At 39.3% G+C, this 26,210-nt stretch overlaps 1 protein-coding gene across 11 annotated transcripts in view; it reads right to left on the reverse strand.

Moving 5' to 3' along the window:
• The window catches only part of LOC102223934 (membrane-associated guanylate kinase, WW and PDZ domain-containing protein 2-like), a 108,951-nt gene extending 82,741 nt beyond the window's left edge, over nt 1–26,210 (reverse strand). For 10 of the 11 annotated variants that reach the window (XM_023342886.1, XM_023342893.1, XM_023342851.1 and 7 more), the window contains exon 1: nt 25,307–26,210. In XM_023342886.1, coding sequence (XP_023198654.1) covers nt 25,307–25,604 — 298 coding nt within the window. In that variant the 5' untranslated portion in view covers nt 25,605–26,210. Of the gene's footprint in view, nt 1–3,927; nt 4,053–25,306 lie in introns of those variants that run through there. The other variant, XM_023342875.1, reaches the window with a different exon arrangement.

Raw genomic sequence — 26,210 nt, forward strand, 5'->3', positions numbered from 1 at the left:
ACTCTTCTCAAACCTGAACACTTTTATATGTTTTGTGGAGGTCAGTAGTGTTTTAGAGAAAAGGCTGTTTTATTCATTTGTACACTTTCAGCCACTTCAGAAAGTATAAGCAGTCAGATACTACTACTTTGACAAAAACTGGGCCAGTAACAAGTTTAGATTTATCTGCTGAGTGACACCAGGGAGTAGAAACTTTTTCCAAACCTAAACAAACATCTGGTTTCTAGAGAGCACTGCTGATCAGTGAGAAATAAGATGTAGCTACTGGCAGCCATACATGCTCATTTTTTATAACCAACACTATGCTACACAATTTAGTCTACAGAATTTATCCTCACAGTTCTTTGTCTAAGCTTGTAATAAGTTACATTTGACCTCAGTTTAAACCACAGTAGTTTCTTTTTTAAACAACTCTGCAATCAGCTAATCAGCGGCTAATCAACTTTGCATGTAGCTAATTAAGATGGCTGACAATTAGCCACGATGGCTAATAGTTTTTTGGCCTGAAAGAGAACTCTCCAATAAAGCTGCAGCAAGTAGCTATTATAAAAATATATTTTTACATATTGATGTGGAGCAGCAGGGATATGTAAGGTTTGTTTGTTCAAAGCCCACTTTTCTCAGGAGTCACTAGAACTCCTTATTCCAGTTGTTAGACAGAAAACCAGATGAGTTTGTTATTGGTTGGTTTCAATGACCAAGCTGATGAAGTCAATAAGAATGTAGATGACTTTAATAACTGTAGCAACATGTTTACTAGCAGGCCTTGTTCAATACTGTGAGTCAAACAGATTTCATGAAACAATAAAAACAATTTTATTACAAAAGACTACTAACACATATGTGAGGTTGGTTTGACTTTAGGTATCCCGATTTTCAAGTACAATTAATTACTTGCAAGTAACCAGTCATTGTTGGGGTCAGTGAGCAGGTCAATGGCTGGTAGCAGCAAAAGTGCCTCCAAATTGCACTTTGACCTGGATTTTATGTATATAACCACATACTTAGGAATATCATGTGATTGTATACTGGGACATGGCACACAAAGCTAAAGCATCACAGGGCAACACAGAGACTCACAACATTACACAGACACACTTATACTTAAACAATAAACAATTAATCTAACAGTCGTGTTTTTGGACTGACTGGAAGCAGGAGTACCCAGAGAGAACCCATGCATGCACAGAGAGAGCATGAAGACTCCTAACAGCATCGCGTTGCCTTTTTAAAATAAGAAAACCAGCAGATTTTGTTGATGGTTGTGTCTAGTGAGCAGGTTAACGAAAAAAAAAAAAACCCATTAATAATGTGTTTTTTTTCTCTAAACCTAAATTATTTAACCCCTGGAAGAACATGTTTACTAACCAGAAACATGTCAGTAAACATGCTAAAATGTATTCATTATTTATAACACTTATATAGTACGATCCTAAATTTTAATATTTTATTTGATTTCCAAGTCAGACTTCTAACTTTATGACATATTTTATTTATCCAACCTTGATCCAAAAAAAAATATTTTCTAAATATGTGAAATGCAACATGGGCAATGTTTAACTTGCTAGTTGGAAAAGCAATAGACTTGCTAGACAGTTCAATCTTAAATCTGCATAACAGCAGCAACAGGTAATAATGTGTTTCTGTCTGGATTTATGTAATTCATCAGTGTAGGAACTTTGTTACAAACATGTTCAAACACTAAGAAATGCAAGAAATTGTTTGTTTGTTTGCTTGTTGGGTTTTTTTGCAGCTTCAATTGAGCCTAAAATTATCATCTTGGCAGATTTAAGTTGAAATTCATCAACATTCAACCAGTAAGTTTGTTTCTGACAAAATATGTAGTTTTCTTTTTTTTTTTTTTACATTTGATGCCAAATGTCCAATTTTGTAATTTTTTTACACCTTTCTGAATAATTAACTATAACATCATGATTGGTATTGCAGTAATCACAATCTTGGACTGCAGAGTGGCACAGTTGGTAGTACTGTTGCCTTGCAGTAAAAAGGTTCTGGATTCAGTTTGCATGTTTCCCATGTGCATGTGTGGTGGGTTCTCTCTGGGTCCTCCAGCTTCCCCCCACCATCTAAAAACCTGACTGTTATGATAACTGATAACTCTAATTTGTCTGTGTGTCTGTCTGTCCTCTGTGTTGCCCTGTAATAGTCCTGTGGACTGTCCAGTGTTACCTCTCTCCCAGTCATCGCTGGAAATAGGCACCAGCGAACCCTTGACCGTTCAAGAACAAGTGCGTATAAACAAAGATGGATTTATTAATCAGCTTTTTGCATCACCCTAATTTTATCTCCTGCTTCCTTCCACAAATTCTTAATCAGATTCAAGACTGAAGTCTGAACGAGCCACATCGTAACGTTACCTCAGGTCATAGAAGCATAGATTAAACCCTAATCTGTTTGCAATTTGAGTAATTTTGTGATTTATCCGTATATATACACTTAGAAAGCAGCAAAATCCATTTTCACATCAGGGCATTGAGAATCTACAACTTTCCAAGTCAGAATTCATATTTTGGGAGGTAAATTTTCTAAACTCAAAATTAGACAATTCTAAGTTTCAAGTTTATTTTAAATTTTGGATTAACCACGTCTAACTTACAAGTCAGAAAACCAGTGAGTTTGGCTCATTGTGCAGAGTAACTAAACTGTTAGCAGCACAAGTAAAAACAATATGCTTTCTATGGGATTTTATGTCTCTATGGCAAAAAAAAACTTTTTTTTTGCCTTCATCATCTCTTACACATGAAGTGACCATATTGTATTGTAAGGCCAGAGATAGTGGAGAAAACTTTGAGTTTTTGGGAGGGGTTGGGTCATTTCTGTTGTCTGAAACTTCACAATAAAAGGTATTTTTGGTATCAAAAGCACCACTTGCCATGCTTTATAAGCAATACAAGTTACAAATTGAATGTTTAAGGCATTCAGGCTTGTAGTTCGTACAAACTTTCACAGCCAAATCAAACCAACCAGTACTACCAGTGACCCAAACGCACACGTCAGGGTAATTGTGTAAATCGGTGATCCCATAGGGACTTAATGTGCGATGTCAGCAGGTCAGGTAACAAAAGCTACAGAGGACAACAGCTCGCACCCACTTTTCTCTACGCTTCTCTGTTTCCATAGATTACATGCTGTATAAGCTTTTTTCCTTGTCATTAAGTCACTGAAGTGCAACACAATAGAACTGAGCAAAGAACACAACTGTACGCAGAGGAGTAAAGAGCGGGGAAAGATTCATGAGAAGGTCCACAAATAGTTTCTCCTGCCTGCATCTAAAACAAGAGAAGCCCAGGAGGACGAGAGGAGGGGAACTCACTCTACACGCAACATTTGGTATGCAATAGTATCACATCCGACAGCGGAAGGGATGAGGTTACATCTTAAGCATTTACAAATGACAAACATGTCTTCCCAGTCATGCATACAATATTGACCTCTTGCCAAACTGAGTCAACAGCCTTGGGCCTACAAGTTGATGCAGCGCCTACCTGTCAGGGGGGGTTGACACATTGCACTGGAGTGGAAATGCATCGGGCCCCAGTGCAAACACATGCACACGAGTCCCTGACACAGGTGACTCTGTGATTCTCAGAAAACAATAATGCATCGTCCGCTCGCACAAACTGAGACCATTTCATCACTATTTTCAGACAAGCCAGAGGAGGAATGAGGAGAAAAAAAGGAAGCATAGGTAAAACCTTCATCAACATCAGGCCTGACGTGATTCTCTGATAAACCACTCTGCTTTGTATTCAGACACAGGCTTCATGTTGGGCATGCAGACACCAACACACACATATTAATACATGCACACGAGTACACACACACAGAGAAAGACACAGAGAGAGAGAGAGAGAGAGGTTGAGATGAAGATAGCCAGACAGTGAAGAGGGAGTGAGATCCATGCACCTCAACAGCAGCTGGCCCAGATGTTGATAAAAAAAAAAGAAGAAAAAAACGTCTTTCTCCACAGGTATATATCCACTGACAGCCTGTCCTCCCTGTCGTCCTCTAGCTTCACATCCCACCGCCACACATCTTCCTTTACCTTGGTGAAACCTCCCCGTCTTCCCCGTCTTCCTCTGCTTCCCAATTGCTGCTCCGGCACACAGCAACCGGCTGCAGCCAATTTTAATCCCAGAAGATGACGACCGGGGTGTGGGGTGTGGGGGGGGGGGGTGGTAGATGGAGAGAGACACAGATAGATGGAGAGAGACGACGACCGTCAGGAGGAGGGAAAAAAGAGGAGAAGAAGATGTGCCAGTGGGAAGCCGGGCTCTGAAAAAAAAAAAAGGAAAAAAAAACCTGCCAGCCGATTGGCCAGGCTATTTTCACAATCCTGCAGCATCCTCTATCTGCTTCTGGTGTTACTGCACTAGAGTGTGCAAGTGCATGTGTGAGGGTGTGCAAGACAAAGACAGAAAAGCTGTCCGACAGCAGCGTAAAAATGCTCATGCATGCGAAGGCATTCGTAGATGTGGGTTTCCATTTTTGTGCATGTCTGAGTGCAGGCAGATGCCCTCAGAAATTTCTCAAATACGCAGCATCTCACCCACCACACGCTCGCCCAGTCTGACCTTGTGTTTACGTCACACAGCAGGAAGAAATACAGCAAAAAGCAGCAGCAGCAGCAGCATATGTCACTCTGAGGTTACACATAGCCGTACGCACATGGAGGGCAGATGAGCTCACAGCTGCAGACGCCAGTGAAGATGCCTTGGGCAGTTTTTTAAGTGAGGTTTGGTCAAGAAAACAGAAATAAACAAACACCGGCACAGAAACACATGCTGATGATATGAGCCGAGTCTGCAGGAAGGGTTGATTTGAAAATGCTTGACTGGTTTAACTGTGCAGGACGAACAATACCACAGATATCAAAAACTAAATAAAACATTACGGCTGGCTTTCTTGGTGATTGGTTGCATCAAGAAAGCAAAAGAATAGACAAGATATGTATAGGATATACCCAGATCTCAGAGAAAGACAGTGCTATCAATCACAACCCCATCTAGGCAGACAACATCCACTACAGCTCCTGCTCACAGAGAAATACAGTAGCTCAGCCAGTCAACACTGACTCACTGTAAAGTTCGTTTATCCAAAACAAACACCCAGGAAAAAAAAAAAAGAGAGAGAGATGAAAGTCTGTGCCACCATACAGTGACTTTCAACAAGGTGGCCTATTTACTATCAGCTCCAGATTCCTCGCTGGAGTCCAGCAGCAGCTGGTACGCCTGGAGAAAATGGCCTTACCTCCACCATGGACGGGAGGAGAGTCTCTCCAAGGTACTGAGTGCTTGATAATTCCTGTGATGGTGTGTTCAAAGTGCAATGTTTTTTTGTTTGTTTTTTTGACTACACACCATTTTGAATGAAGGCAAAATGTTCAGTTAGCGTTTTCTGCTAGTCTTCCTTCACCTTTATTTCTTCCTATTCTTCCATAAAGGCCAGAATTGTTGACCGCATGATAAAGTTGTTCTGATGACAGCTTCCCCCCACCTGAGCCGTGGATCTCTGCAGTTCCTCCAGAGTTACAAAGGGCTTCTGGTCTTATTGCTGAGCTTGAGTTACACACGTGTATATTTGAAGGTGTCAGAGTAACAGATCCACAACACACCTTTCTGATTTTTATTGATCGAAATTAATACCACGTCTCACTTTCCTTCCACTTCTCAACAATGCATGTCACATAAAATCACCATTAGATACACTAAAGTCTGTGGTTTAGAGGATTAGATGTTTGCACGCTTTCATATATTTAAGAAAGCACTACAGAGTTAATGCGAGGTTCTCATCATAACAACGCCCAGAGTAGACAGTTAAAATTGCAGGTTGTCCAGTCAGTAAATATCTTCCTGTTGATCTGACTCCCTTTTCTCTCACGCCTTTAAAGAACTTGATTCCTTTTTCATCGAAAACATGCAACTGTGGTGATCCTGAATGTACAAATGTAGCAATCATCAGAAAAACCTGAAAACTCTTATGTCAGCTACTTCATCTTGTAGTGCTTGTATGCTGGGGTAAATGAGATAATCACAAACTTTAACATAAAAGCAAGTCAACATGATGATACAAACTACGCAGGAACAGATGCACAGATGGAACAACAGTGCTTCGGTTTAATGGCTGGAATCAATCAGAAGCAGCAATAACGATGGTAAAACTCAGCACATATAAAACCCGATCACTGAGGAGAGTCGCTCACTGAGCTCATGGGGCAAATTTCACTCATTAAGAAGTGGAGTTTAAGTGAATATCGCTCAGAAATGACTCGACATGTGTGCGTTTGATGGGAAAGGACGCTGATGAGCCAACCTGTTCATTTCAAAGCTCCTCTTCAGCATCGCTCGCAGTTTGACAGGACATGGACTAACAAGCACACACAGTGGCACAAATAAGAGAGAACTGCCGTTAGAAATAACAACTTTGATACAATTTTTATAGTTATATTTTAGACTTTATATTTCATTTTCTTATAATTTGCTTTTTGTCTTGTTTTAAATTAATTGTTGGGGAAAATAAGTGTCTGATTGTAATCTTCCCATCCTGCATGGAAGACAGTTTGTATATTATTACATTTTTAGCACAGTCAAGCTGGTAATAATGAACTTTTTTGTCAAAGTTGCTCTGAAGTGGGTTGTAAATCTTGACCTCTGTGGACTCAGTAGCGAGGAACACACATAATTTATTTTGATAAGTTGAAACAGCATCCAGGCTGACCTGTCAAGTTAAGCAGCTTCAAAAGCATATGATCGGAGAAAAAAATAAAAAATAGACTCCATATTTGCTTCAATCTTTATACCAGCTGCTTTTATTCAGACAAAACATACAGAGAAACATTGTTCTCCTGCTTCATAACCTTTTGCTTTGCTATGAGCATATTGCATTTTGTTCATATTGCTATGAACAACTCAATACTTATTGTTTCAGCTGTGCTCTCCTGGACAGTTTGGGACGTCTGTGTAAACCATGCAGAGCAGATCACGTGACGCAGAGAAACCAGGAGTCGCAGCGTCTCTCTGTTACCGTAAATGTCACTGGAAGTGTGAATTGATTAGGACGATCCTTTCAGATTTGCAAGCTGTGCATAAAAAAAAACACGCTACGGTTTTTCAAAATAGGCTAAAAACACAATCATAAGGTTTGGCTTTGGAGGCTGCAAACAGGAATTTATTTAATCAGAGTAAAATAAATCGTCACAATATATTTTTTTCACGGTGCAATAAATGACATTATTTCATGCATCTTAACAAAACATGCACATTTGACTTAAAAACTCGAATAAACAGAACAAAACAAAACTGTTTATTACACTACATCCTATTAAATTCTTTATCCCTTACATATCTTTAATGAATCTTGAGAAATGTGTTGTTTCCTCAAGCAACGCAAATCAGTTTAGACCAAATAACCTTCACCTAACAGTCAAAAAGTGTCCACATATTAAGAGCTTTAGGATTTCTTGTAATTTGCAAACACTGAGTTCTTCCAGCAGACAGGTGTGTGTGTGTGTGCATAATAAAGTTCAGTTTGCATGGAGAATGTAGATGCAGGAGCTAACAGGAGCCATTTTGTTTGATTTGGGTAGACATAATTAGTTCTGACATATCCACTCCACCATCAGGCCATGACAGGAGAGTAACGCCGTCTCTGCACACTGATTCACCGAGTTCGTTTTAGTGGTGAAACAAAATTTCACCACTAAACTCTTAAATGCAAACAATCCTGCAGTACTGCTTCAGGAATTCACCGTTGTCAGCTCTGACCCTGATTGTATATCCACTTATTTAAATCCAGACTCACCACCGGCCTGCTCGGATCTCCCCTGAGACACGAACACGGACAAGCGCCGCAGTGGATAAAGTGAGGGCGAGTTAAAGGTTGGGATGTGAGCTGACGGTTGGGGGCGTGCAGGCAGAGGAGACGCGAAAAAGATGCTGTTTTTCCAGAGTGGTTGTCATGGAGAACAAAACCCTGAGAGGCTCTGTAATCAATAACTTTCACCTATTTCCACATTAGGTTGCTCAGATTACAAAGAAGCATGAAGGGGAGTAAATATTTGCATTTCTTAAACAAAAAAGCATAAACATTTAAGTATGAATATACAAATGTGGCAATAAATAATTAAATAAGGTTTCTTTACTGACAAAAGTTAGTTTATGGATATATTTCATAAAGTTTCATCTGATTTTTTCATTCATATGCAACAAACAGCAATCCATTGTGTATTGTGAAGTCTTTTTATTGGAGCCAGAATTAGCTTCTTCAGCAGCTTGAGCCACATTAACTCATCTGTGGGATCAGACCATATGGTCCAGCCTTGGCTTCCCACAAGCATCACTGGCCCTCGGTTACACACTTTGATAAATACGGATTACAGCAAACCGGGAGCAGAAGATGAAGAAATGATCAGGGTTTTTATTCACTTCACATGTCAATCCTTTTAGTGTTCTTGCCTGATTGGTGTAGGTTTGCAACTGCAAATACGTGCCTTTTGAAACCCAAAACTTTAGGAACATCGTTATGCTGGTTAATCACAGAGTTTAGAAGAAACAGAAACTGTTACAGCAACGGCTCCGAAAACATAAAATCGAAATCCAATTTATTGATAAATTACATTTAAAGATAAGCAAGTTTCCCCAGAAACTGTACAAGAATAAAATAAGACCAAGAGATGAAACATATGCAACACTCATAAAATAGAACAGGCGTGTGAATTCACACTGAGCTTAACGCTGGTGAGAAAAAATGAGTTTTTGAAAGAGACTTAAAAAAGGAAGTGAAGACACCTGTCTAATATTTAAAGACAAGAAACAAATGGAGACTTTTTTTGTTGTTGTTTCTGTCTCTTTTGTGAACAGTGCTGCAGCTGATAAGATTTATGTTTGCATGTTATGAAAAAGTAAAACGTTCTTCGCCACTGCTCATAAAGCTTCTCTGCACCCAAAATCAGAAGCAGCTGGCGCCCTGAGCGAATCACCCCTTCAAGATGCCCATGTTGCCAAATATCATAAGCTGCTAGTTACAACCAACCAAACAAATCTTCCATATTGGCCTGATATTGTTGAAACACTTTAAACGTCGTAACTAGAGGAATATCAATAAAGGTATATAAAAACTTCTATTTAATTCTGCTTTTGGTTGTCCTGTTGAAGTCGTCCAGCTGTGGATGAAATATCTGTTTCAGTGCTCCTGTGACAGGAGGAGGGAAGGCCTATTTCTAACAGTAAATGACAGAGTCTTTCTCCTGAAGGTCCTGATATTGATCCTCAAACCAGTCTTAATGATGATGTCCCTCCATGTCTTTCCTACAGTGTCATAATCAAGATCAGACACACGTTGGCAACCTTAGAACCACATTAAAGGAAAACACGGCTGCACTACAAATGAGACTGCAGGATTAAAGATGAAAGGTTGTAAGAACGATCCCTCCTCTCTCAGCAGGTAAATGAATTCCTCGTTTCACTTTCAAACACACAACCATAGTGATGAGATAAATACTGATGGACTCAGGGGTGTGAGCGCGTCGGCGTGTTGGTGTTTGCGGCGGCTGTACGGTGGTGTTTGTCATTCCTGATTGTGCTCTTCAACTCGAGCAGGGCTCTTCAGACTCCATCAGAAACAACATGCAGGATGCATCTAAATGAAAACAACAGCACTGATACAAGAGGGAGGAAGGGAAGAGAAAATGCAACAGTACAACTGGGGTCATTTATTGTTTTGCAGGAGCAGGGAATAATAATAATAATGATAATAATAATAAAGAAACAACACAACAGGTGAGCGCAAAATACGAAGGACTCTTAAGGGCAACATTGAGCCGTAAAATACTCATCATTCTGGTGGAGCAGCAGTCGATAATCTGGGGGCTTTAAATTCAGAATCGGCGAGTCTCCAGTCAATACAAAAATAACAATGATTGAAACAAAAGCTGAGGAAAGGCAACTTGATGATTATAACCCAGCAGACAGTCTAATAGAGCTTGTCTGTACTGATAAATTGTCCTTCAAGTTACTTAAAAAAACAAAGTAAACACAAGTGTAACAACCTGACTGAGTTTTTCTGCTTTATGAAAACACTCTCAGGGTTTTCCCCAGTGTATTATAAGCCTGGTGGGCTACGAGGCTTAACTTGTGGTCCCACCAGGTTTAGCATTGCTCATCAATTTAAGATTTTTTAAATATTTGCATTTTTTCAAGACTTTATACTTTGTGGTCTGATATTAATCTTCTGATCTTCCAATAACACATAAATATCAAGTGATATTTGCAAATTTTCTGTCAAATTTAAACATTATTTAGCTCAAAAACATTGCAGGCTGCTGGATGAATGACTGCCGGGCGCCTCAACCACCAGGGTTAGCGAGTTTTCTGGAGGAAACCTTGACTCTGTTGGATGTGCACATAAAGTCTGTGGAAAGTTATATCTGAGTACGACAGGTGGGTAATAATAAAGACATTCACACTGCAGACATGCTGCTCAACATGTGTGACAAAACATGGTTAACAGCTAATCTATAGGGCGGCAGAAATACCACAAAGATGAATCATGTATATGCCTAGACAATATGTTAGCAGCAAAGTAACAATGTTTTAACTGCTTTCATGTGGAAAAATTAGGAGACCTCATTAAATATCCATTCATCCTCCATCCAATATCTATAACTGCTTATCCAATAGGGTCACAGCCTGCAATTAGGTTTAGGTGAAGATTTTTTTTTTGCAAGGGTCCAGATTGGCTTGTATAGCTTGTATTTTGTATTTACTCAGGTTATTTTCCTCAAATATTGCATTTGATTATCTGAAACATTTAAGTTTGACAATAAATACAAAGACTCATGAAATCAGTTATAGGGGACAAGTACTTTCCACAGTACTGCATGATAATATTACACCAAACACAAAATACTAGCTTAACACAGCGGCAGACTGTGTTTCTGCAGGGAATAAAAAGCTGAGTCACAAAATCTTTTTGATTCATGCACTCCTGTCTAAAATTATCCCTAAAAAAGAAACTCTTGGACAAATTGTCACCCCTCTCATGGAAAAGTTGCTGACAATAAAATGTGGTCTGTTATTGATAAGCATTTTGCTCACAGTGGATCATATTGGATGGTTACAACCAGCAGATATATTTTGTAAATTGCCAGGTGAGGTGATGTTACTCAGTGTAATGACCACCGGATTCTGCATAAGCCACCTATAAAGAGATGAACGTAGAAGAAGCTCCGTTAAACGTTCTTATTCATTTAGAAACTTGCAGCAACATCAAGAGGAGTTCAGTTAATTGCAAATAGAGGGGAAAACGACAAACATGCAGCGCATTATCTGAAGAAAAAGTAAACTCTTGTCTTATTTTCTTTTAAAGGAAAAGAAAAATAAATAATAGAGGATTTGATGAAAATACAAAGTAAAAACTGTGTTTCTGTGTTTTTCTACACGCTGAAGGCGATAATACCAGGTATCACAGATGCCATTACTGGGAAACCTGAGGATACTGACAGCTTGGTCATTACAGCCATGAATCTATTGCTCCATTTCGTGCAGCACAGTTGCATCAGTTCAGCCACCACAGCAGGTAACATCGTTCCAGACAGGCTGAACTCAAACCAGACAGCCTGGCGATAATTACAGACGCATTCAGGCTGAGGCAAGATCAGCAGTTGTCATAGTTACACATAACTTTTATGTGAAACGAGCACTGAAGATTAAAATACTGGACAGCATACTTATTAACTTTCCCTCTGAAGTGAAATAAAGAACCACAGAGCGACAGCGAGAGAGTCAGGGAGGATAAATGACTGCTTCTGCTGCGGCACTAACGTCTCGGAGAGCTACAGCGCCCTCTGCTGGAAGAAGGCGAAAACTGCATCAGTAGAGAAATCCTGATTGCAGATGAAGCGCTTTTAACACAGGAGCTGAGATTTCTTTAAGGAAGGCAGAAAGCTGCCTGCTGCAGCATCGAGCGCGATTAACGCAGCAGTGGAGTTTAAATCCACATTTAAGACGGAGCAGCGATTAAATTACAGCTTTACAATAAAATAAATGTTGGCGTAGATGCAAACTGCGAATAAGTACAAAAGTAATTCAAATCAGTATTCATGCATTTACTGTATACAATAATAAGGTTCATTTAATCAGCTTAAAGAGTGAAACTCAGGTTCCTTCCACGCTTAGAGGGATTTTTTTTTAGCTTTGTTTCTAATAGTTTTGATGATTACAGCTAAACGCTGTAGAAAACTCGTTCCTTTTCAAACAATTTGAATGCTAAGAACAAAAACTATATCTCTAATATAAAAATAGTCTAGAGAATAATGGGAAAGACTGTTGATTTTATAGTTGTGAGGCAGAAATATGTTAAATAAGAATGAAATGCATATGCCATACATTACAGAGACAGGCTTTCAATAGGCTGACATTTCTGTGAAAAAATTACAAGAATTACTGAAATAAAAAAAATAAAAAATCCATAGAATACTAGTTCTTTCATACAGGAGCACCTGCATGCAGGAACTGTTTCTGTTTATCCCAGGGGAAACAACAAGCTTCCATAGAAATAAAAATAAATCCTGGAGCATTGTTGGTAGCCCCCCACCTGTTTCAGCTCTGTATCTCATCTTTCATAATCCGTCTAATTCAAATCATAAACTGACAGAGAAGGCTAATCTGGCTAATCTACCCTATGAACGCAAACCATCAGCTGGAGCCCTGCCTGTCTAAGTAAGATATGATTTATGCTAAGTGGGAGGGATGATCATCAAACTAAAAGAAGAAAAATCCTCAAAAGGGATTTTATGCAGCAGTTCTGTCTCACACAGTGAAAAATAAAAGTTAAGTATTGCATTGTTGTAATTGAATAACTACAGGTACAATGCAGCATAGGCGAAGAGTGAGATGTCTCTGTTTAGAGCCGTAAATCCTCTGCATATTTTTCTAAAGCTCTGGCGATGAAAACAGGGTGAGCGGTTTGGTGCATAAGGAGCAAAGTGACTATTTGTAAGCAGGGAAACTTAAAAAAATTGCTTGAGTGCTTCCATTTCTACCCACTTTAGACTCCTCGGTAACTGTGCTCTTGTCGTCTCTCACCACGTTCATTTGGGGGCTGCTTTTACTTGAACTGAGATTTTACATGCTGATAATACTATGGGCTCAAAAAAAGCTGATAAAACACAAAGCAGAGCATCTTCATCACGCCCAGCCAAGTCACTGCTCATACTCTGATTTACAGCATGCAGGCTGTAATGTAAAGTAAGCAAGCAGAAGACAGACTGAAGTATTTAAAAATTTAAATACTCCCAGCTGCTCTTGGCTCTGCTGGTAAACACTATGCAGCAGAAAACATAAACCTAAAAACCACTTCATTGAAAGTTTTAGTCCTGTTCTTTGAAATGACCAACTAGATGGTGAAAAGCTCTGACATTTGAACTGTTTTGCTGTAAAAATTAAGACTTTATACTTTGTGTTCAGATATTAACCTTCCGATCTTCCAATAACACATAATTATCAAGTGATATTTGCAAATTTTCTGTCAACTTTAAACATTATTTAGCTCAAAAACATGGCAGGCTGCTGGATGACTGCCGGGCGCCTCAACCACCAGGGTTAGCGAGTTTTCTGGAGGAAACCTTGACTCTGTTGGATGTGCACATAAAGTCTGTGGAAAGTTATATCTGAGTACGACAGGTGGGTAATAATAAAGACATTCACACTGCAGACATGCTGCTCAACATGTGTGACAAAACATGGTTAACAGCTAATCTATAGGGCGGCAGAAATACCACAAAGATGAATCATGTATATGCCTAGACAATATATTAGCAGCAAAGTAACAATGTTTTAACTGCTTTCATGTGGAAAAATTAGGAGACCTCATTAAATATCCATTCATCCTCCATCCAATATCTATAACTGCTTATCCAATAGGGTCACAGCCTGCAATTAGGTTTAGGTGAAGATTTTTTTTTTGCAAGGGTCCAGATTGGCTTGTATAGCTTGTATTTTGTATTTACTCAGGTTATTTTCCTCAAATATTGCGTTTGATTATCTGAAACCGGTATGAGAATATAGTTGATTTCTAACAGTTTCAGGTCTATTACAGCATCATTAAGTGGCTCCATGATTACATCTTCCACCAATTTGTCTTTTTAAATATTTCGTTCTGTTATTTTGGGTTTTTCAGTGATTTTCTGATCTCAGGTCGCTTTGGCACTGGGCTGGCCAAAATCCTGAAACTGCCCTGAGCAAAACAAACAAGATTGTTAGCAATTTGAACAATAAGATGTTGCAAAGTACTATGGGAGTTTTTTTTTTTTTACAAAGGTTGTGGGTGGGGGCATAATTGGTTTTGAAAAATAAACTTTATGAACCCACAACTGGTCAAATATATGATTTGAGTTTAGGGCATAAATAGTGTTATAGTTTAACAAACATTACATTCAAGCAGTCCATAGCAGCCACATTAAAACCCAGCCTGAGACTGCAAAGATAACAGAGCCTTTATATATTGTGCAGCTTCAGTCTATAAATAAAATATTTTTTTCATAATGTCCCCAACTTTTCTAATTAAGAATTGTAAAGGAAGTTCATAAATCTGACAACCTGGAGCTGAAACCAAAGAGAGCTGTTTTGTTTAGCACTTTAAGGGTCAGACATATTTTTAGTCCATGTTGTTCCAGATGATTCAGCGCTGAAAAGTTGCACATTAAGACACTTTCCTATTGTTCCTTTTATATGGATGCGCCTGCATCAACTTTACACACATTTCTTTTTCCCTTTTTCAGCAGGAGCCACACAAAGGCACTCTCATTCAGCACTCAGACATATCATGAACAATTATCAAAATATGTTGTTTATCGCAGTAAGACCCAAGATGAATCCTCGTTTTCAAAATCTGCCCCAATAAGCTGCATCATCTGCTCACAGCGGTGGAGATCCGGAACTAAAGAGTTTGCACTGTAGTATCGGAAAAATCCATGGAAAACTGTCGTTCTAAGGACAAAAGACCCTTTATTTAAGGTCAAACTTTTCCAGTTGAGTAACTATGATCTAAAAACGGCCAAGTGCCAGTAAAACTCTGATCCTGTTACAGAGAGTTACTTTTCAGAAGAGGATCTGACACAGAAACACCAAATCTTTCTGTATTATGCAAACACATGCTGCGGCACAGCCCCGGATTGTCCGCACATGCAGTGCGCTTGTGGTGTGGAGAATAGCATTGACCCAATTCACTTTACTGGACTAGTTAGATATTTGGTCATTGGCTGGCTGAGCCCGAGTGTGATCCTCTGAGCAGAGCTCCAGCAGCTTCTAGCCTCAATAAAAATCCTCCTCCGTTTCTGACAGAGCCCATCTCTCGGTGAGTTATTAATACCGACAGAGCAGACAGGATGTTATGCACTGATTCTTCAAGCCTCTCATCAACGAAGCAACAAGAGAGAAGAAGAAGGTCGCTTTCTCTCCCTCCGCTCCGTCTGTCTCTCAACACTGCTGCCACATTAAGACGATTGGCGGGACTTGGACCGCAGAGTTAAAACTTGACAAATTCAAACGTTTCCTCCTGAAGGTCTTGATTTCACAGACACTTTATGTTATCTCTAGTGCAATTTGAAGCTACAACAAGGCAGGGGCTTATCTTACATGAGCTAATTTAAGCTGGCAGTAGCTTTAACACTGGCACTGGGTGACCATTCGCTAAACGACGCCTCCAAACATTGATTATCCAGTCTGAGCTCAGCAGCTATAACGGAGCGAGGAGGATCTGCTGCCAAGCTTTGGATCACATTTAGCTCTCCAAGAACATTTAGTACGTCATTTCCCCAAAGTTTGATGGACTGCAAGTGTTTTAAATAAAAAATTCACAAATGTTAAAAAGTAGAGAAAAAGATAAAAATACCACAAAAAAAAAAAAAAAAACAGAATTGATATAAGCAGAAGCTATTTATGGAGCATAAATATAACTTATCAGACTTTAAAATGATTCTTTTTGAAGTTGTGGAGGCTGGAGCGAGCACTAGACTGCTCTCATCAAAACTGTTTCTGACTCTGCAGTCCGATTACCTCCAAAGTAGCAACTTGGACAATGTGGGCAACTGCCCAGGGCAGGATTAGTACGGGGCAATGGTTACCTGCTTATTCATCTACATTTTATCCCTTTAAACACTAGCAACGTGTTCACTCCTCAGGGTTGTTGAATACATTAGTGTCCCATGTTGTATTTCTAGCTTGGGTTATCAAAAAACGTTACACATTTCATGTAGGATTTTGAACTTCTAGGAATATTACAGTGAATTTCTCCAGCCTGAGTATTGCAGTCCTATCAAGAGGCGATTGATCATGCCTGGTGACATTCATGCAAAAAGTATCTAAAATTAACGTCACATTGCTGTTTCTGAAATGTGTAATCGACACAAAGCACACGAAACGACTGTTCCGCCAAAATTTCTAGATATTTTCATCACTTCCACACAAAAGGTTGTTTCAAACATAAGATATAGGATTTTTTTTATAATGCTATGAAGTGGCATCAGGTGCTTTTTTTTTTATAAAGGAGTCTATAAATTGTCCAGAGGTAATAAATACAAGATCTAACAATAAGTGTTTGTGATGCTGCCATAAACCTAGAGTTAGGCCATTTGTGGTAATGACAATGTTAATAATTAATACTTGACCTATAGCAGTTAAATTCCTCATTAACTTCCATTTAGTGCAAGGCATTTAATTTGAAGCATTTAATTTATTATTTAATGTGCTGACATTTGGCATCAACAGCTAAAAGTAAGGGATGTGTTAGGGTTCAAATATAAACCTTCTCTCAATAACTACTCATAAAGTCCTATGTGTCAGACAAACACATAGGACTTTTATTATTATTAAACTTTTAATAAACGGAACCAAAACATCATAGATTGATTAATTAATTCCTCCAGATTGTTTAACTGGTGAAGAGCAAGCTGCCCAGTCTGCTCTCCAACACTGTGGGCGATCAGCGTGACGAAGGATGACTCCGCTCCGCTTAAGACGGTAAAGAGCATGTTAACATTTTAAATTCGTGTTGTTTAGCCAGAGAAAACATTTCATGTTGTTCTCATTAACCCAGGTGGATAAAACGTCTCCCGCCTCTCCATCCTTTCTCTTGGGGAGGAAAGTCTCAGTCCAGACAAGCATAAGGAACACGCTTCTGGATTTTCATCAGACAGAAATTATGTTACTCGCTTTGCCGCAACACAGCAAACCGTTATGCCTGGAACGATGGCTCTGACGTAGCTAAAAGTGAAAATAAGTCTCTTAGTTAACAGCACTGCATTTACAAACACAATTTAAATGCAGCCAGAAAGAGATGTGATATGTTGGAGGTGCACCAGTTGACAAGAGATCAGAATCGGCCAATTATCACTTGATCGGATCTGATCCGTTATCTTCAAATCAAATGCTCAAAAATCGTTCTTTTTTTTCTATTTGTAGAATAAAAACTATGAACTCCAACCATTTTTGTTTGGATATTAAACACAACGTGCACTTGAGACAGTTTTGGAGTTTAATGAGAATCAGATAAAAGGTTGGAGATATTATTAGGTCTGTTACAATAATCAATAAATCAATTAATCGCATGATAAATTAAAACAAACTCAGTAATTATTATTATCTCTTTTTTTCTCTCTTTCTACCAAAGACTGGATGATAAAAGTCTTCAGTTTGACACTTTGGTCTCAACTATCTCTTCCGAATTAATTTCATTTATCGTTTTGTTTATTTATTTGGGATATTTAAAATGTCTTCCAGTTCCAGTTTTAAATGTTCATTAGAATTTAAAGTTTATTGATCTTTCATAATGTGTTCTTGCATTATTATTTTGCCATTACCGTTATATCACTTAAAAATGGCCTCAAAACAACAATATTATTGTTTATTGCTATAACGTCTGGAACAATTTATCATCCAGCAAAATTTGTTGTCGTGACAAATTATGCTTTGATGCCTAAATGGAGCTAATGTATTTTTCTTTTTGCTCCTCTGGATATAAATCTAGGTTTTGTGCTGGGTGAATCAGTCAGAGTGGACTGATCAGTCCACCTTCAATTTTTGTTTGTCCCAGATAAAATACCATATATTGAGAATTTATCGTCCTATAACAAGCTAAGATCACTTTCCTTTATTTGCTTAGTAAGGAAATTATAACAAACATCAAACTTTGGCCATTTATCATTTTATGATTTTCTAAATAAACTTTTGCGAATCTCTTAATTAAGACTTCAAGGTAAAACAATTCACCGTAAATTATCAGACAAAGACAAACAAGCTGGAATTTATCCAAGTGTATCTTAAGTCTCCCTCCACCTCTCTTTCTCACTTTGTAACTCACACACACACACACGCACACACCCCTATCCGCCCACCCGCACGCACGCACACACACGTTGTTCACACTTCTCTGTGCTCCGTGCCGTTCTTACACCTCGCCACAGTTAAGATCTTTATGGCACTTTAAGAAATCTGCTTCAGTGAACCGAGCAGCCGTTTGCACTGCGCACATGCCTGCTGCTCACGAAGAGACAAACACCACCGACGGATCTGCTGTCTCACAAATAATCAAACAGAAATGAGGTTTGACTCATTATCAAAACTCATGTAATTGTTTTTTTATGTCTTGTAAGAACAAATATATCTTGGGTATATTTTTTTAAGCCTTTGTGAAAACATTGAAAGCCTGCACGTCTCTCTCACTACATGAAATCAAATGTGGCATTTTGAGGCATTCTCAGTTAAAATGTCTCTGTCTTATGTAAGCTGACTGTAAAGGTCTGGAGCGCTAAACTGACGAGTTTTGTTTTGATTGTCTGGTGACGTTGCTGCTGTTTGGATCTATTTGGAGTCCAAGAGAGAAACCAGAAACCTTTGAGGCAACCAGAAATGCACACAAACACACACAGCAGGGGGAGAGATAACAGCTCTCCTAAGATGCTCACTTCAAGTCTTTTTCCTGCAATCTTTGCTGCTACATATTCCAAGGAAAGACAGAACAGTATAACAGGATGAAGGACTGATTTTATGTGGGCTTTATAGCTGCCTTAATGTCTCCTCGCAACTGACACCTGCACGCTGTCACGGAGAAAACTCGTCAGCTTGTGAAAACAAAACCGTCTGTGTTCGTGGCTCAGGCCAGAAGATGCAGCAGCAACACAGAAAAACAGATCTGGGTGTCCAGGTGCCTCAGACAAATACAAATCTGTATTTTATTTAGATTTCATGTGATGCACCTACACAAAGTGGTGCATAATTGTAAAAGTGGAAGAAAAATTATAAATGTTTGTGGTTATCATGGCAAACCTACTAAAACATGGCAGTCGTGCAAAACTGCCAAATTCACCAAGTTAAGCCAACTTGGTGAATTTGTTGAATTTGTTACAGCTCCCCCGTAACTCTGGAGGAGCTGCGGAGATCCACAGCTCAGGTGCTAGACAAGGCAACCATTGGTCATGCTCTCTGTAAATCTGCTCTGTAAGTGCAGCAAGAAGAAAGACTTTGTTAAATGAAAGTCACATGAAGTCCCAGTTTGTCTGACACAACAAACGTGAAAGAAGTGGAAAACTTGCCCTGAAAAAGCCCTTCTGTGAAACTTTGAAACAAGTTTCACAATGTGATTCTGTTCAGATCATTTTTTCACCATAGATCAATTTAAAGCGCCAATATATTATGAAAAATATGGTTTTTTTTTACATATTTGGTAAAACTATCACTATGTGGTAACAATGTGACATTAAACAGATAATCTGTGAACAAAAAAAATCAAACTCCTCTGCCTTCTCCCAGTGCTCCCACTGGACTGCAGAAATACGCAGCTCGCTCAGAAACGACCAACCAGAGCCAGTAGAAGGATCTTAGCGCTGTTAATAGTGCCTGTGTACACGCCGCTCACACTCTCTCCTTGCTCTCTAGACTCAACAGAGCCGATTGCGAATGATCAGGCTACTTATCATGGCCACTGATGATGGTGGATGAACAGATTTGTGGTAAAAGTAAATTGATGGTAAGTTTGGGGATTCGTTTCCAATAAAGAGGATGGCCCTCAACACACAGCCAGAGCTGCAATGGATGATTCTAATGTGTTAGAATAGCCTAGTCAAAACCCAGCTAATGAGATCTGTGGCACAAAATGATATCAATCAATCAAATTTTATTTGTACAGCACATTTCAGCAACAAGGCATTTCAAAGTGCCTTGTGTTTTTACGTTATAAAAACACAAAGTCATGCAACATAGAATCAACGACTGCAACATTACATTCAGTCCAGTGTCATCGTTAAATTCTTATTCAATTATGCTTCAAAGGCAACTCCAAACAGGTTTAGTCTAGATTTAAAGGCACTCACTGTTTCAGCAGCTTTGCAGTTTTCTTGAAGTTTGTGGTGCGTAGTAGCTGAATGCTGCTTCTCCTCGTTTGGTTCTGGGGATGCAGAGCAGACCAGAACCAGAAGACCTGAGAGTTCTGGAGGGCTGATCCAATATTTCCAAACTTTCTACATCTAATCTTACAGAGTGTGAGTTTTTTTCTAAGAAGAATGAGCAAAAAAATAATGGCAGTCTACTAAGGAAAAAATATAAATCTCAAAAGATTTGCAGCTGTAATTGCAGCAAAAGTTGAATCTACAAATTATTGGCCCTACAATATATGTTGGCCTGTCACATAATTACCTAAATAAAATGCAATATTTGTGGTTGTGAAACGACAAAAATATGAAATAGTTCACATTTTTGCAAAAATAACTAATAGAAACAAAAGAATGACTATTATTGAGTACTTTTGCAAAAGTAAGTTACTTTTGACAAGTGTATAAATGAACAGTGAAGAGGTGATTGTGTGATCTCAACCTCACAATCTCAGATGAGTGTGTTCGAGATGAGGTTTCAGCTGTATTCTCCTTGAAGTCTACCTCAGTAAACCTCAATATGTGTTCATTTTCATGGCAAGTTACAATTATACGGTAAGATTCAGGACATTCATCTTATTGTAATTTTGCTGTTTTTGCAGAGAGGGAGACTTGCCTCTGACTTGTACCTTTTTAGAGAATTCTAGATGATTTCCTCAGCAGCATGTCAGCAGCTAACATCCATAAATACACTCTCTGCTCTCCTCTGGATGAAAGTCAGATAGTAATATTACAGCGAAAAAGAGAGAGGGAGAAAGAGAAGAGAAAAACGCATGAAGGGGGCAGCAAGCTGTGCTCAAACAGCAGAGTATTCACGGACATTCAGAGAAGTGATGTGGGTGTTTGGAAACTCAGATAGGCTCATGTTTAAATGGATAAGAGAGGAGGATGGAGCAGCAGAATAGACCTGTCCGTCTAACTCGCTGCACATCACAAGACCTTACCATGTCAGCAGCTCTGGCGCAGTGATCAATCACATTGATACAGCTCATGGAAACACAGATGGAGAGCCAGCAGTCAGGAGAGGATGCCTGAGCAAATGTTGCAGCGGCCAAAAATAAACAAAAAAAAAAACAGTTTGATCTCCTGCTTTTACTTTTGTCCCAGAAACAAGCCACCGTATGCAAGAACGCAGCTCCTCTTCCTCTCCATCACTTATTTGGAGTTTTAACTGAGCCTCAGATGGTGCGATGAATGATAAATATCTTATCCACTCTTGCTTTTATGTTCTAGTTACGTGTTAGTTTTTACGCTGGCTGACAGAAGCAGGTCAATCACACAGATTTGCTGCCATAAACATTAGAGCAAGAGCAATTTGAGTAAAAAGAATGTCCCAGTGAGAAAAGAGCGACTGAGCACAGAATATAATGAAAGGAACGCTATGATTTCAAGGAAAAATACTTAAAATGCCATTATTTCTCATTCAGTTGGAATGAAATCAGTGACCATGCTTGGTCTTTATCAGAGTGAACTGCTGAGGGAACAAACAACCCTCCACTAAATTATAAACTCTGTAAAACACAGCTAAACAAACAACTACAAAAAAAAAACAAAAAAATTATAATTAAAAATATTTTATATGTAATAAAAGAGAACAATTTCAAACATTTCAAAAGACAAACATCAAAAAGATAAGAGAAATCTGTTTTAAAATTCAAAATAAAAAATATAAAACTGAAAAAAATCTGTAGGAATTTAAATAATAACCTCTGAAGATGAAAAACTATATAAATGGAGACCAGAACCAGAAGAATGCAAGAAAAAAATGCTAAGAAATTAGATATAAAATTTAAATAAATTAAACATCAATAAAAAAAAACAACAAAAAAACAAAATTGCTAACATACAATGAAATAACAGGTTCAATAAACCAGTGTTTTTATAAAAATAGAGAAGTTGAGTGCGTCTTTAAAAATTCAGAAACATTCAGGCTAAGTTTTTATTTTTAAGATTTTTTGTCATCTATGTCAAACATGACCAAAACGTCACATAAATAGATGTGTCACTAAAACTAGAATATAGTTGATTAGTTCTTTTTTTAATCAGTTCAAAAATGTTTCTTATACACTAAGCAACATTTAAAATTTTTTATTCCTATTAATTTGGATGATTATGGCTCACAGGCAATGACTATTCAAAATATTTTTTAGCAAATAAGTATATTACATAAGACCAATAAATATGTATACACCAATATACTAAAAGGTATATCCATGTGTTGTACAGAATATGTATTAAAAACTTAGTTGGGGCTCTTTTTACATGAATCACTGCCTTACAGGCGCTTGTCACCGAGGTGATCACCCAGTGGCTCCACTAAGGTGCTCAGGTTGCATTGATAGCAACCAGTAATGAGATGGGGTCCCCCAGTAATCCCATCTCATTACTGGGGGACCATAAACAGGAACATTTCTTAAGACCAATTTTTGGGGGGGTCAGCAAAGTTACAGTGAAATGTAACGTAAAATGTTTTTTTTTTTTTTAAAGTTTTTAAACCACATTCAAGTTGCAGGACCAATAATGACTAGTAATGCACGTCAAACATGTTTTTCTAAGTAAGCAGCCTGCAGAGAAGTAAAACTAAAATTCAAATGTTGCTTAGAAACAAGTTTTGTTCAGTCGGTCTGATCTAATCTCTGCTACACCTTTACAAAAATGTAAGGTTCTAAACTAAAAAGCTTTAATGAGTAACTGCTCTTAATAAAATTTCTCATAAACATTGATTTATTGTAATGGCTCCCAATACAAGTTATGGCCTATTTAAATTATAACTTAAGTTGCTTTATTTTTAAGCCTTTTTAGTTTTGCCATGTCCTGGGTGACGGAGAACCAGCAGGTAGATAGAAATGAATACCTGGGGAGTATCATAACTTAAATGTAATATTTAAAGCACCAGAGAAATATTCAGATTTTATTTTGTGCTTTTGAAGGCTCTACATTGAAGACAATGAGAAATAAAGGCATAGCTTTCTTTTCTCCTATCTGTTCTCGGCTCCCACACAGAGCTGTCTGCCACTCCTCAGCCCCTCCCTCCTGTTTCAAACTCTTCTAATTAACTAAAAGTTAAAGAGTTAAATATGAATGAGATGTTTGCTACCTTTGACAAAAAAGCTTAAGTCTATGAAAGCAGTGCAGCAGTTTTGCTAATGAGGCAGCTTATCATGATTCAGCCAAAGTAATGAAATAACAAACTGCAGTCTGATTTTTATTGTTAATGTGTCTCTTCCTATTGAGCAGTGAAAGTAAATAAAAAGTATTACATGTATTTAGTTTTAAGTATTTACTTACTTATTTACTGGAGGGTTTTATGTTTGTGCTGCAGAGCCACAGCTCCTCACTTCAGCGGCTCCTCAGCCTGTTGTTGCTCCTCCTTCAAGTTGGACTGAACCATTATTATAATAATGGTATGGGCCGGGGGACCTAAAAATTCTTATATTTCTGAGATAAATGGCAGATTTAGTTCGTTCGTTGTTTATTTTTGCCTTATCATATTAATATTATTTAAATGTAAACGTTTCTTCAATAATTTTTTGGGGGGGAGGGACAATTCTAGACTTTTCCAAGATTGCGGGGGTCCGGACCTCCCCGACCCCCCCGGGATTTACGCCTGTGATTGATAGGAGCCTTCAGCTCGTCTGCGTCTCCAGGAAGTTCGTCAGCAGAGGGAAGCATAAAGTTATCTAATATTTTCTGGTAGATGATTACTCCGACTTTGTATTTCATGAAACATGGAGGATCTCCGACAGCAGATGACATGAGTCTCCAAATCCTCACCGAATGTGGAACCTTCACTCTGAATCTCAAGCACCTTGAACTCTGAACTCTGGAATCTTGATTTCCAAATGAAGATCAAAATTTACCTTCACTTGAAAGGAACACGTTGAACATTTGAGCAAAAGTCCAGTCGTTTTTCTGCTCAGCTGAGGTGAGAAGCGTCTGATGTCTCTGGTTAAGGAGGCGCGTAGGGGAAATGACAGCTACCTCATGTCCTGGGTCCAAAATTATTATTTTATTTTTTGGTATTTTTGTCTTATTATTTTACCAAACTTAATTATTTTTTTTAATCGTTTATGTATCTGTAATGTTGTAAATAAACTTTGACTTGGCTTGGCCTCTGTGTGCACCTTGTGAATCTCCCCCTAGCGTTTTAAGGGTATTTTATTCATAATTTTCTCAAAACTGTGGGTTTACATAGGGCACCTTTTTTCAGCCACACTTTTTCCTTCCATTAAACTTCCTGCCGATATGCTTGTTTATCTCACTCTGTGATCATCCTGCTTCTTATGCAAAATTATAAACCATCCTGAATGTTCTTGGTGTCAATTATGACAGTTTCCCTCCCCATCCCAGCACAACATTCCTGTAACAAAAATCCTTTTTAAATTGGTTTTATGTAATATTCTAATAAGGAACCAGCAGCGCTTCTAAATTCCCAGTCTCCATAATAATGTCAGACGTGATGCATGCAAGAGAATCAACATCTGATTCTGAGAAAAGCTCGGTCCAGGGAGAAAACATCACGTCTATGCAGACACGCCCCCTCCAGGCTGTGGCATCGAACCAGAGACTCTGTGGTAAACAAATCACTACAGCTGCTGATTCTGCTGGACTGGACCCGTCGTTGCACAAACAGGCCCGAAATGTCCGTGTTTGTCCACATTTCTCCGCCCAGCTCAGCCTGACAGCTCAGTGCTCATATTCGCCTACATCTTAATCAAAGCAGAGCATGAAAAATAACGCAGCATACTCACTCACTCACTCACTCACTCACTCACTCACTCACTCACTCACCAACACTCTCAAGCCTCCCCCCTGTGAGATGTGCGCCGCGCTGCGCTCTTGGCCCCTCTCTCCCAAACATCTCACCTTGCTTGACACATTTGAAGCGGACCGGGTCCTTGCAGTGCTTGATGACGGCCAGCACGTCCCGGGTGGTGAGCCCGGCCACTGGCATGTCGTTGACCTCCAGCAGCAGCTCATCCTGGGCCAGTTTTCCGCTCTGGATCAGTCCCTTCCCCTGCTTCACCTCACCGAAGTAGGGGAACTGGCCGTTTTCCGCGCCCCCCTTCAGCTCGAAGCCCAGCTCTCCGTCCTTCCCACGGGTGATCACCGCTTCGTGGACTTTGTTGGTCCAGTGGTTTTTCTTTTTGAGGCTCTTCGACATGGTTCGGGCGAGTTAATCACCGCGAGCTAGCCCATACACGAAGCCTCTCCTCACCGTCTCATCCCCCGGCTTTGTGTGCGTGCGACCCGGCTGCGGCTTCACGGCGCTCGGGGCTCCATCGTCGCCGGTGCACGCTAAGCGCAGTGTCCGCTCGGCGAGCCGCGCAGTCGGGAGGAGAGCTGCAGTACGGCGCGGCGGCGGACGGAACAATTCCTACTCTCAGTCAGCCACAGACGCAGGAGACAGATCCTGGCGGATGACCCGGATGTGAAGCCTGAAGGAGGGGAGAGATGAATGGTTCTGGTTCGGCGTGAAGCGATGGAGAGAGGAGGTGCTTCTCGTTTACTACACTGCCAGGGGCGCTTCCTCCGGCTGTCTGATCACACGCTGGAGATGACATGCAGGAGGAGCAACAGTTTACCCTGCAGGACGGACAACCTCTGGTTTTAAATATTTACATTAACACATGTATGTGCCGAAAGTGTATGAGAATGTTAATAACTTAACAGAAACGATTAATCCTAGACATTGTTTCCTATTAGAAGTGTATTCCATGTATCATCAGTGTGAGAAATCTCACATGAGGCCCCGATGACTATAAATGAC

Source organism: Xiphophorus maculatus, chromosome 2 (genome assembly GCF_002775205.1).
Source record: "Xiphophorus maculatus strain JP 163 A chromosome 2, X_maculatus-5.0-male, whole genome shotgun sequence".
NCBI lineage: Eukaryota > Metazoa > Chordata > Actinopteri > Cyprinodontiformes > Poeciliidae > Xiphophorus > Xiphophorus maculatus.